General features: G+C 34.4%; 1 protein-coding gene across 4 annotated transcripts in view; it reads left to right on the top strand.

Moving 5' to 3' along the window:
* LOC126831520 (cys-loop ligand-gated ion channel) overlaps nucleotides 1–12,685 on the top strand; it is a 46,278-nt gene that overhangs the window by 28,717 nt on the left and 4,876 nt on the right. For 2 of the 4 annotated variants that reach the window (XM_050562051.2, XM_056103457.1), the window contains exons 3-9: nucleotides 6,017–6,148; nucleotides 6,463–6,660; nucleotides 7,412–7,669; nucleotides 7,949–8,104; nucleotides 8,435–8,611; nucleotides 8,903–8,950; nucleotides 10,660–10,733. In XM_050562051.2, coding sequence (XP_050418008.1) covers nucleotides 6,017–6,148; nucleotides 6,463–6,660; nucleotides 7,412–7,669; nucleotides 7,949–8,104; nucleotides 8,435–8,611; nucleotides 8,903–8,950; nucleotides 10,660–10,713 — 1,023 coding nt within the window. In that variant the 3' untranslated portion in view covers nucleotides 10,714–10,733. Of the gene's footprint in view, nucleotides 1–6,016; nucleotides 6,149–6,462; nucleotides 6,661–7,411; nucleotides 7,670–7,948; nucleotides 8,105–8,434; nucleotides 8,612–8,902; nucleotides 8,951–10,659; nucleotides 10,734–10,806; nucleotides 10,859–12,685 lie in introns of all 4 variants that reach the window. The other 2 variants (XM_056103458.1, XM_056103459.1) reach the window with 2 other exon arrangements.

The raw sequence follows: 12,685 nt of genomic DNA, 5'->3' as shown, positions 1-12,685 counted from the left end.
ATTATCAATACCAAATCAAAAATGTTTAAACTGATAACAATATTAAATACCTAATTCCGCAATGTATAAACTGAATACAATATTCAATACCAAATCAAAAATGTATAAACTGATTACAATATTCAATAACTAATTCTGCAATGTATACACTGATCATCATATTCAATAGCTAATCAACAATGTCTATAATGAAATTTTGGGAAATCTCTGCTTAATAATCGGTCCGTGTAATCACGGAATGACGCAAAGAGAGGAGGAGTTGCCAGTATTGCTGTTCCCTGCATTTTTCACGCCACGGTTAGTGCGCTCATAAAAATAAACATATTAAATTGGTAATGACTTATGACAAAATTTTGGGAAGCACTCTTCTGTGAGATAATAAACTGGTTTAGAGTCGCATTTAGAAAGAAAAATTTAAAGTAAAGCCTGCGTCATTCTAATCAATTTTTATTGTTTATCAAGTAGATGTAGAGGAAAATTGAATGTTTTCAGTTTTATTACTCTTGTAGTATGCCAAAGAATCTTAACATAAAAAGTGCCACTTAAAATATCATAATCGAAACATTATGATCATTTTTAAATATCACTTAAACTATCACTGAATTTCTGTAAACCTAATTAAATTTCACACAGTATAAATGAAGAAACGCGCGTTGTTTTTGAATTTAGCAACATCATAACGATAATATCTTATTTTAACACAATAATATTTGTTAGAATAATAAATGAAATGGGTTTTAAAGTCCTACTTTTCCGCTCCATTCGGGTTAATGACGAGGGGCATGCGACATGGTTAGATCTATTTCACATGCACACCTGCAAACTTCCCCATGGTCACGAGATGTAAACAGGGTTGGGGCACGTGATTGTTGCCGAGGATTGTGGGTTAGGTTTAAGAATTTGGGGGAGAGGTTAAGTCTCCACATGAGCACTAACCTAGGATGATGAAAATTTGGTTCGTGATATTTCCTAGTTTTATAAAAAAAAAATAAATATAATACATATTAGATTTATATACAAAGTTGATTTCGCTGTTTTTTGGTGTTGGTGGCGCTGGTGGTCTTCCTTCGGTGTCGCTTGTGGTATTCTGGTATTTTTGTTTCTGAAGAAAAGAGAATAAATTTGAGGCTCTCGGGTGACAACCACATTTGTGTGTTTCCTACTAAGGATTGGATTTTCTAAAAATGATTTTTGTCTACTATCCCGGGGTTAGGGCGAGGGATTCGTATAACTGTTTGCATCTCATGACCTATGACGAAATCTGCAGGTGTACATGTGAAATAGGTCTCTCCCATACGACATGCAGAATACTGAGGGAAATTATGCCCGGTCAGCGTCTAACATCGCCGCAATATCCCGAGGAACTTTCTCCGTCAACACTGGAATCGAAACCGGGACATCTGGTTACCGAGCCAACGCCTTATTCACTGAGTCGCCGCCGCTCCCAATTAAAATAATAACCTGAGTTATTAATTACACTAGCCGCGTAGACTACATGTATAATGCTCAAACAGACATACAAAATAACTACTGTGTTTTGTTGGGCTCGTATCTATAACCGCATTTGAGTTTTAAAAAATAAGATGATTCTGAAATTGTGGAAACGCCTCTGCTGAGATAATGGTTCTCTTTATCTAATCACTTAAATATTTTGTCCCTCAACAGATTTGGCATGCCTTTGGAGCTTTTATATCAAATAATAGATCAGTGTGGAAAATTATTTTCTTCTTTAATCCATAGATGTTGGTGGTATACATATATCCAGAATATGGAAAGCACAGCAAACAAAATGCTGGTATCATATTTAACTGCAATTCAAATGAAAACTTTCTCCCTAGACATTTCTGCTTTGACTTTGCAGATAAAAGATCAAGCCTTAAGACCCTGGCATTATCTAAATGAGGTTTATTCTGAAGCAGGAATCAACAGGTTGTCTGATAATATAATAAATTAGACAGGTGCCAGGCAATTCCATAAAGATATTTTGTTTATCAACATCGAACCTTTGGGTGTTTTTAAAGTTTACTAAAAATAGACGATGTGTAATTGGTTATTAATTGTTATAATGGCTTCAAGGTGTTTATGTGGTGTTTTATGGGAATGTATAGCAGCAATGATAGTATTTCACAAGAAAATCATTATTATATATTAGTTGTTAAATGTTCTGGACAAATTATTTTTTTGCAATCTCGTATTATTACTAGCTGTGTTACCCGACATTGAAACGGTTGAGTTCATCTCCAATTGTGCTACATCCATTATAACGCAATAATCATTAAATTGTTAATTCCATCATTAAATACTGGGCCAAATACAAAATAAATAGCCTAATTGAATTCCTTGTAAAAAAAAATAGTTATTACTTTGAAGTTATTTAATACATGTGCTTTATAATTTCAGTCGTTTGGTTTCATTTAACGAACACAACCACAAACACCCATAATAACGCAATAATCATTAATTGTCAATTTCAATTTTAAGTGATTAACCAAATATAAAAAATAGCATTAAATTTCACGTAAAACGGATATTATTATGAAGTATTTTATACTCGTTTTCTTTGAGTCTTAAGGGCGCAAACGTCGTGTGCAAGGTGGATAAAATAATTATCTCTTGGACAGCATGGCGTGTCATGGAGTTGTCAATAATCATTAATAGTCAATTCCATCATTAAATACCGAATGCAAAATTAATATCACCTTTAAATCTCTTGTAAACAAAACTATGGTTAAAGGGCCCATCCCGATAATATTTTCGAGAATAAAACTGCTTAATTTTGTGTTAAAATCCCTTAAAATCCTCTACCTTAGGGTCGAGCAACTAATATATGTGATAGGTTTTCAAAAAACTTAAACCTGTCAGTCTTCATCTGGAAATGGAGACCGGTGTCCCAAGCTGTATTATGCGGTGTCTGGATAAAACCAGCTTTTATTTTATAAAAATAATGTGTTGGTGAAATTTACCTTTCGTTATCAAGTACAGCACATGGGTCATTCATTGTATAGACCTCTAAAGGAATGGGAATCGATTATCAGGTCACTCACGAAAAAATTGCCCCGAAATCTTAAAAGGGTTACGTGTCCGGATAAGCAGTTTTGTCGTTCACGTCCAAACAACTCAATATTTTGAGCTGAAATTTTGAGACAGGGTAAATACACCATTCCTCTATATTTTGGCGCTTAAATTTCATACGTACTCAGACTTTTATATTTGAGACTATGTTCAAATCGGGATAGTCCCTTTAAAACATTCTCTTTTATATATTGAAGATATATGACTGTGTAAGTCATGGAACCGTGGAAAGGTACAGCCCTTCGCTATTCTGCAACATTTTTGTCGCATTCAGCAATGTAGTACAAATGTGAAGTTCACGTGGATTTTCATAAATTTCAGTTTCCATCAGAACTATATGACGGTCTACTGACTGACTGTTCAATATACGCTCTGTTGACTGTGTTATTGTTAAGAAAACAGCAATCTGACAACCCTTTGAATTTCGCCACCCTTCTATACTGTGAATTGATTTGAACCACTGCAAACAGTTCAAGTTTTAACAAGATATAAGTGGTTAGAACTTAACGGTTTATAGTATCCTTAACAACTGAACACCTTGTGTATACTTTAACGATACAATTATTTGGCAATGAATCAAGCGAATTTACGCTTGTATTAATAGAAGAAGATACAGTACATTGATGATACAACGTGATAAAAGTATCACAAGGCCATTATCTGTCAGTTGATACCCGCTTCAATGATATGCGATTTTTGGGGAAATAACAGGGTCTATGAATCAAGACATGCCATCACCAGAGAAAACTTCTGATTACACGTCAGAGAATTAAAGCACCAGGTCGATCAATTGGTATGTTGGCAAGAAATTCACCAACGTCATGTCTAAGGTACAATGTTCAGATTATTTCAAGGACAATACACCGTAGATCTACATCTCAAGATCTTGTACAATATTTCAGTGCGATGTTATTTTTATTGTTGGGATTTATTGACACTGTTAATACATCTCAACGCGAGATAACACCAGTGATATTATGGTCAAAAGTTACCACTGACGAACTGTATTTAATATGAATTTAAGTATATATAATAGAATCATATGTAGCAGTATTTTAATATACTCATGAATTGGTCAACTGATCTACGATATCCTTTTCTGGATAACCTACTTAATACCATACTTACATTAGTCATTCTTTAAATAGTCTGAAGGCTTCTGGGTTTTTTTTCACAGAATGGTTAAAGAATAATTTATGCTTTTGTGATTTCAAGAAGCCTTCATAATTTTCAAATAATATTGCCAGAAAATAATTATTATATTAGAAACACTAGAAAATAGAATATAAGGTTTTCAGAATTTATAAGATTTTAGTGTAAATAGCTTAATTTAGCTGTCCAGCCTCTCTTGTTATTCATTCATAAATATTTTGTTATTGGGGTTCAACTTATTTTGTTATTATTGTACATCTTCCCGCCAAATGTTTGCATCTTGATGCCATGGGTGGTATATCTGTATTAGTGGTTATCATATGGCCTGTATATAAAATCCTTAAAGACTACAATGTGATTTGAATACACATAAACACAACCATATTACATGTAAATGTTGAATTTGCACAATATGATAACGGACGCTCGTAATGTTCTAAGTTGTGAATAAGAAAGGCATAATATTAACATGTTGAATTCGGTGCCAAATTTTCAATCATGGAGAATTTGATCTCTAATTGAAGTGTAATGAGCAGTAATTACACGCTTATGTTAAAGATATTATTTGGTAGTTGGCGGTCGAATTCTTAAAGGCTTCATATTAATTTGCTATAGGAAAAGTAATAAATAATATATATAGATAAACGAGAAAGTTGGTTTGTTTGTTTGATCGCTTGAGGAATAAGAAGGATTTAATAAGAAGGACTCTTACTAAAACACGTATTACTCTCCAAATTATTCAACCCATTACTTCTAAAATGCCCTTAATCATTTACAAATCGGTTCATAATTTTTACAGTTATTTGTACTTCTAGTTAATTAGATCGCAATAAGTCTCTCAAGTATAAAAGTACTTTCTAAATATTTATTGACCATCTGGATTATCTCCCCTTTAAGAGACATGGAGTGATGCTCGATTTACAGTCCAGAACGTCCCGAATTGACAGAATTGCAATCGAGTAAAGCGGAATTCAGTTCTGTCACAGTTCTGTCAGTCTCGATAACGGAGGTGGCGTGAGAAGAATCGTGACGTAAGTAAAAGGTTTCGGCTGCATGGTTGGTTGAGATATTTACTTATTCAGTCAACGCATGAGTTGTCGCCCGAAATCCACCTTTTCACTCGATTGTCACTATTTTTGGGATTGAGAGAATTCAATTCCGGAACGTTCAATCGAGTACCCCCTTAGAGTTCTAACCTGCTCATTTCGGGACTAACTGGCATATTTCTTTTTAGAAGTGGGAGGTAACCGTGGTGCGCTTCTTATTTTCACGTATAGATCTTCGATCAAACCCGATATTCGGGTTGATAACAGGCCTTGTGATCTACAGCGAGACATATATTCCATGTGATTTTAATTGTTACTGTATGCATGTATATGTCTATGCACACTATACCGTATAATATGAGTAAGGTGTGCTAAGGTATTGAGTTACCTGACATTTGGACTATATATAAGCTTTTGTTCATATTCTCCTTAGTAACATATCTATCGCATCAACTCATCTTTATTAAATACAGACATTGGCTACTTTTTGTAGATAGCCTTTCATTTATCACCCACATCTTATATTTTAGCATCGTTATATATGTTCATGTTCGTCTGTAATCTTCGAAACTCAAAATTTCTGATCATGGTAAATCAGTGATCTAGCTTCTGATACGTAAAGCGATTGAGCATTGTTTTTTATAGCATATTCGCGTTCATTTACAAGAGAATGGGAAATTAAGCTAAATAACAAGAAACAAAATATGAACTAAAGACGTTCTCAACACTTTTTGTTTGTTTTTCAGGTGCGAGTACAGGTTTGGGTACAGTTTTTTAAAGTTGGTGAAATAGACACATTAAAAGAACAGTATACGGCAGATGTCATTGTTCGGGCAAAATGGCGAGAGCCATTATTAGATGGCGAAACTCAGCAATCGGTAAGTGATACAATTTGTATTATGGCTTGAGTTATGTATATCCAGCTTGTATATAATATTTAAAAAGTCTTTTTATTTTTACCAAAATCGAATATTGAAAGATTTGTATTCCTATTTTTAAACTTATAACATGTTTTGGTAACTCATAGTGGTTTTAATTTTTAAAAGTTTTAACAGTCTGTTACTTCCATTCTCATAATTATGTTTACTCGATTATGTCTGCCAGAAATTTGCAGCCATGTTGCAATATTTTCTAATTGATTAGTGATTCCATTTTATAAATTTGTAATAGTTTCATTGATTTCTTGTTAAAGGGTGTGGAAATAGCAGATTTTAGTAAATACTGGAATCCTAAATTAAGTATAGAGAATACAATTGGTGATCCTAAAGAAGTAGTGCGGTATCGGGTTGTGTTTAATAACAGAGGTGATGCCTTCGTTTCTGAAAAAAGAACAATTAAAGGAACATTTATGGAAAACCTGGAACTCAACGATTTCCCCTTTGATGTTCAGGTACGTGCATTATCCCCTAATGTATACTTGGAATACGATCCTCTAATGGTTCCTTTTGATAGCACAGAAGTGATGATTTGCATTGGATTTTCGTTTATCTCTTAGTATGCACATTGTAAACAGTATTGACCCATTGGATGGGCCTTGTTGAACACCATATTTTAAGTTTGCTGGTCTAAATTTGATAACAATTTTCTTACCTTCTGATAGATATGATTTTATACCATAACCTTTACATTATAATGACTGAAATAGGCCAAGATAATGAACTTAAAGGAGCTAAATCCCATTCTTTGGCACCTAATAATGTACTATGAATGTATATAAACTGATTTATATTCAATCGTTTCTGTTTTTACTGATTTCTAATCAGTTATGTTCGGCAAAATACGCCAAGAGTCCAAATTGAATGGCAGTCTTTGGCGTCTGGTTATTTCAGTCTACACCGGTGGTATTCTCCTGTGGGGTATGTTTAGCCTCGTTCATCGAATCTCTTCATTATAAATGACGCTCCAGAGCAAGTCCTATGCCATTATTAAAATTGTCATTTTGTCTTAGATATGGGATATCAGAAACCCATCTTTTCACGGTGAGATAACAACATCAATTTTGATTTAAATTGGCCAATAAATCTTTTTCGCCATGTCGAAGACTGTGGATGATATTGAATTTAAAGACTTGCCTCCTTTAACAATTTCTGGTCTTTGAGCTGAACTGCAATAACCCTCCCTTTTTGGATGTATCATTTCAGGATTTAACGGTTACTGTTGCATCAGAACTTCCATCTTATGAAGTTGATTTAATAGAGGATCACGATAATCGTCATATTGTAAATCGTCTTAGTTTTGTCGATGAACAAGAATGGCATTTGTATGTACACACGGAGTGTGAGAAAAAAGACTTAATAATTGACCAGATGGAGATGGCAATAAAAAGATCGGCTCTCTCCGTCAAATGTCGGGCAGCTAGACGACCGGGTTATTTTGTATGGAATATATTTATGGTTACAGTAAGTAATATTTCTGTAATTTGTAATTATATAGAAACGACGATTCTCTCATATTGTATATCGTCTTCCAATATTTAACATTTAAGAAGCTTAGGTTCGCATTTTTCCGTCTTAGAAGTTTCAAGAATGGCGTGGTTTGTTGCATGCAAACCAAAGACCCTTATAAATATTCTGAAATCGATTTATTTGTACACTTGCAAAATGCATTCCAGACGAGTTGAGGAAATAAATATATGCCATTCCACGCGTATAGTCAACTGTGTATGTTTTTGATTTCAGTTTTTGATCTGTAGTTTATCCTTCGCTACATTCTCAGTTAAAAAAGATCTTCCCCAAAATCGACTACAACTTTCATTTACACTCGTCCTTACAGCTGTAGCCTTTAAATCAGTTGTTAATCAAAGTTTACCACGGATATCATATCTCACTTATATGGTAGGTATCATTGTTTCATTTGTTAATTGATATGTACATACTTTATATATTGTCGTTAGAGCACTAATCATTTTTAAACTATTCTACGGCTTGACTTCCCAAACTAAACTATGAAATAACCGTATCAAATAGTCGTAATTCCTAGCAAAAGCAATCCCTTGTAATAGTAATAATGCTTTGTCAATATAAATTAGAATTTAAGCAATTATTAGAGCAAAAAGCCTCTAAAAGTGCGACATTTTCTCGGGATATTCGTCCCCATGAACCCCAAAAGGATGATTTTGCTGATAGCTAGGGATCGAATTGTAAAAGTATGAATTTATTTTTCAGGATAAATATCTATTAGCGTCCATGGTTATGTTATCTACTGTATGTGCGTGGCATGGCATAGTAACTTTATTACCAAACAAAGAAAGGGCTGATTTTATAGAAAATGTAGTATTAGGCTGTTTAACTATTGTGTATGTCTTCTTTAATGTCGGATTTGTTATACTCATTTATGTGTTTGTAAGTATAATGCTTTCAAATTTATTTCATTTTATCAATGACCTAACCGTCCTATAACAAACAATTGTCACTACAACGTCATCCTTATCAAAGATGAACTTATATCCCGTCGGACATTCTCTATTCGTTCATTAGATGCTAAGATGCAATTAATTCATCTACGACATACTCCATATCGCCCCACCCTTACTGGAAAATATTTGCAACTGTTTCTGCTATTGAAACCAGAGACAACACAATTAAGACTGAAAACTCGTTACTTTAACGTATGTTTTATTTTACCTATTTCAGCCATTCAGAAAAAGGCGAACCATGCAACAAAAAGATCGAGAATATAAGGTGACTATAATATCGTGTATACATCACACGGGAATATTTGAATTTCCTCTGTATACGAAGGCTCTAGCATATAATTCTCTTGTAAACTATATCTCATTTTTCAAATTAAAATCTTTGATTTCCCAGGCTGCATGCCACTTTATACCCCCAACTGCTTCAAATATTTCGGTTGTTTTTTTTATCTCTTACTGTCTTTTCGTTCTAGAACTATGGTCCAATCCAACATGAACTAATTGGAAAAATGAAACCAGAGTTCCATTTTTGCTATCATTATTGTTTTTATGCGCCCACATTGAAATGTGGTCGTATATTGTGGTCACTTCCGTCTGTCCGTTCCTCCGTCGGTGGATACACAGTGTTTATGTGATTAAAACCTATAAGTTTTCAACGATTTCCGATAGCTAAATTTATCATCATTGTATATACCAGTATAATATGTACATGTTTTGTATAATGAAATGTTAGCCAGACATAACTAACTTACCAGTACATGTTTTGTATAACAAATGTTAGGATCTGGAAGAATTAAAAGCTAGTAGAATTTTAATTAATGGGTCGTTTCTCTTAATCAGTTTTTAGTGTCTTTTGAATAGTCCAATTACCTACAAAACAATAAATTTGCGACGATCCTTGTAGACAGCCCGGGCGACTTTGCTGCTGTGGGTGTATGCTTCTTTGCCTGACAACCTATCTGTTCTCTTTGTGAACCATATATGGCCGAAAATATTCTGAATTGAAAAAGAAAACATTTGATTTCCGTTTTTGCTCTCATTATATTTTTTGATTTAGGTCAAATTGGATTTCTATTAAATTAAAATATATTATTTAATCTCTGTGTTATCTTGTCATAAACGGGTTATATATAATATATGTATCCAAATTGTTTAAATACTACTGTAAAGCTTTCGGGGCGATGCAATTGAAGTCCGTGTATCGCAGAAAGAGCCCGAGGAAGGCATAGAGAATTTTAAAAGTGTCGGGGCTTTGAAAACTGTACCGTAGAAATCTTTGCAGCAAGATAACGCCTGAGCTTATCTAACATTTTCCGCGTCTTTGCGATGCCCCCTATAAATGTTGTTCTCTTGCAGGCTCGTCCGAATGATGATAATATGTGCCACATTGTACTAAACTGTACTTGTACCGCACCATATATAAATCGCTAGTTCTTCCTCAAGTAAATATATGTATGCAATTACACTCCTGACGTGCAACAATGTATGTTCCCATTCGTAGTTCTTGGAATTAGTGTGTGTGGGGGGGGGGGGGAATTAAGTGAGGCGGGGGTGAAAAATTAGGAAATTCTACGGATTGCTGCAGTTCGCCCAGAATTAAATCTGATATTCTATGACGTATAAATAATGATTATTTTACACAACAGACACCATTCAAAATTGCCTGGTTGTTTTGTGTGTGGTATTTTAGATTCAAAATTCTACTGCCATAATTTCGCGCTGCCTCTGGCTAATTTTGGTAGGACAGATGTATTTCTGTTGCTTATAACTTTTCATCTGAAAGATGTTACAAAATATACTGCAATGTTTATTGATTTGATTATTATAAAATATAATGCTCGTGTTCTAAGTATGATTTATTTACATGATTATGGCAAGATAACATATTTCTTTCTGCATGGTCATTTAAAGATATATCACGCCTCCGTTCTACTAATCTGTGCCTGTCTCTTATTTCTCGTTTGGACGCTGCTCCAGTTACGACACAAACACAAAAAAGGTGTAGAAACCTATTGTGGACAATATTGTTAATAATTGTCACAAGGGAGCATGTAAGTAAAACTATGCTTACTTTACCATACCATGTTATTCAGTAAACTCATCATCAGCCATCTTCCTTTTTAGCGAGAACGAAGAGAAAAAAAATTACAGATGCGCCGATGAAGTCTATCTATGAGTAAGTTGGCTGAGAGGTTCCCAGTTCTAATCACTTTTTTTACTTTTTCTTCTTCCTTTCTTGCTCAAATGTTGAACGTATTTCAGAATATTTTAATTAAAATGTGAATATACTGTAAATAATGATATTTATACAGGTGAAATAATTTAGTATAAAGATGGGTTACTATAAAAATAATTCCTGTATCATTTAATGAATATGCTATTCACATTTCTATATTCTAACACAAGATAGATAATGACAAATCTTCTTTTAGGAACGTTTTGGGTGACACTGTTCAATCGTTTCTCTTAAAGGGACAGCCTAAGGTTTTAGAGGGTACCTGTTCCTGAAGTATGTAAATCATACGCCGAAATAAGAATGCCATACTTCCGTGTTAGAAGTTTCAGAATATCGAACAATAGAGACTTTTGGCAAGTGGAATTTTCCCTATCCGTATAACGTATCCGTATCGTCACGTGATACGTTGCGTTAATTTAGTTTTAGAGTTTTGGCAGATTTTCGCGCCGTCTAAGTATGGGTAGCTGATCTGAGTGTAGTTCTATTACAGCATGATGGCAGTTATCTACCAAGATCAACATCCGTACTAGTCAAGTACGTAGCCTACAAATTCCTGAAGGGAGTGAAGTCGTTCGACAGTCGTTGAGTTATTTAAAAAAAAAATTAATGTCGAATCTTATTAAAAAATATACCCCTTTTACAGATTTGCAAGGTCCCACCTCCCTAAATTTAGCACGTAGATCAACAAGCGTGCAGACAGACAGGAAAAATATGAAAATTCCGCGAAAAGCTCATCAAAAGTTATGATTAAATTCCAGTCTTTGCCATGGTTAAAATCACATCAGATATACACCTTCGTGTTCTAGGATACACATAGATTCATAACCAGCGGCTGCCAGGCAGGATGCGCCCACATTTTCGAGAGATGGATAGAGAACAAGCTAAAAAGGAAGTGATTTTTCCTACAATCAAGGGTCATAATTCAGAAAATTACAATTCGTTATGCGCAAATATCGAAAGGAACTGAGATCTTTGGGTTATAAACTTACATTTCAAGTTTCAACAAAATCGGATAAAAATTGTGACCTCTATAGGGTCCACAACCTTGATATACCATATTTTACGCTATTTGAGAACGAGGGGCGGCCATTTTGTCTGTCAGCTTTGGGCCGATTTTCACGAAATTCGAACTCAGCCACCCTTGGGGTGTAACGGTGATACAATAATACGGTTTTTTAAATCGGATAAAAATTAAGACCTCTATAGGGTCCACAAGCTGAAAACGCGATTTTTCGTACAATCAGGGGCCATAATTCAGGAAGTTACATTCCGATATGCGCGAATATCGAAATGAACCGGGATCTTTGGGTTATAAACTTACATTTCAAGTTTCAACAAAATCGGATAAAAATTGTGACATCTATAGGGTCCACAACCTTGATATACCATATTTTTACGCTATTTGAGAACGAAGGGCGGCCATTTTGTCTGTCAGTTTTGGGTCGATTTTCATGAAATTCGAACTCAGCTGTCCTTAGGGTGTAACGGTGATATAATAAAACGTTTTTTTAAATTGGATAAAAATTATGACCTATATAGGGTCCACAAGCTGAAAACACGATTTTTCGTACAATCAGGGGCCATAATTCAGGAAGTTACGGTCCGATATGCGCGAATATCGAAAGAAACCAGGATCTTTGGGTTATAAACTTACATTTCAAGTTTCAACAAAATCGGATAAAAATTATAACCTCTATAGGGTCCACAACCTTGATATACCATATTTTTACGCTATTTGAGAACGAAGGGCGGCCATTTTGTCTGTCA

This window comes from Patella vulgata, chromosome 9 (assembly GCF_932274485.2).
Source record: "Patella vulgata chromosome 9, xgPatVulg1.2, whole genome shotgun sequence".
Taxonomy (NCBI): Eukaryota; Metazoa; Mollusca; class Gastropoda; family Patellidae; genus Patella; species Patella vulgata.
This window is presented reverse-complemented; position numbering and strand designations above follow the sequence as displayed.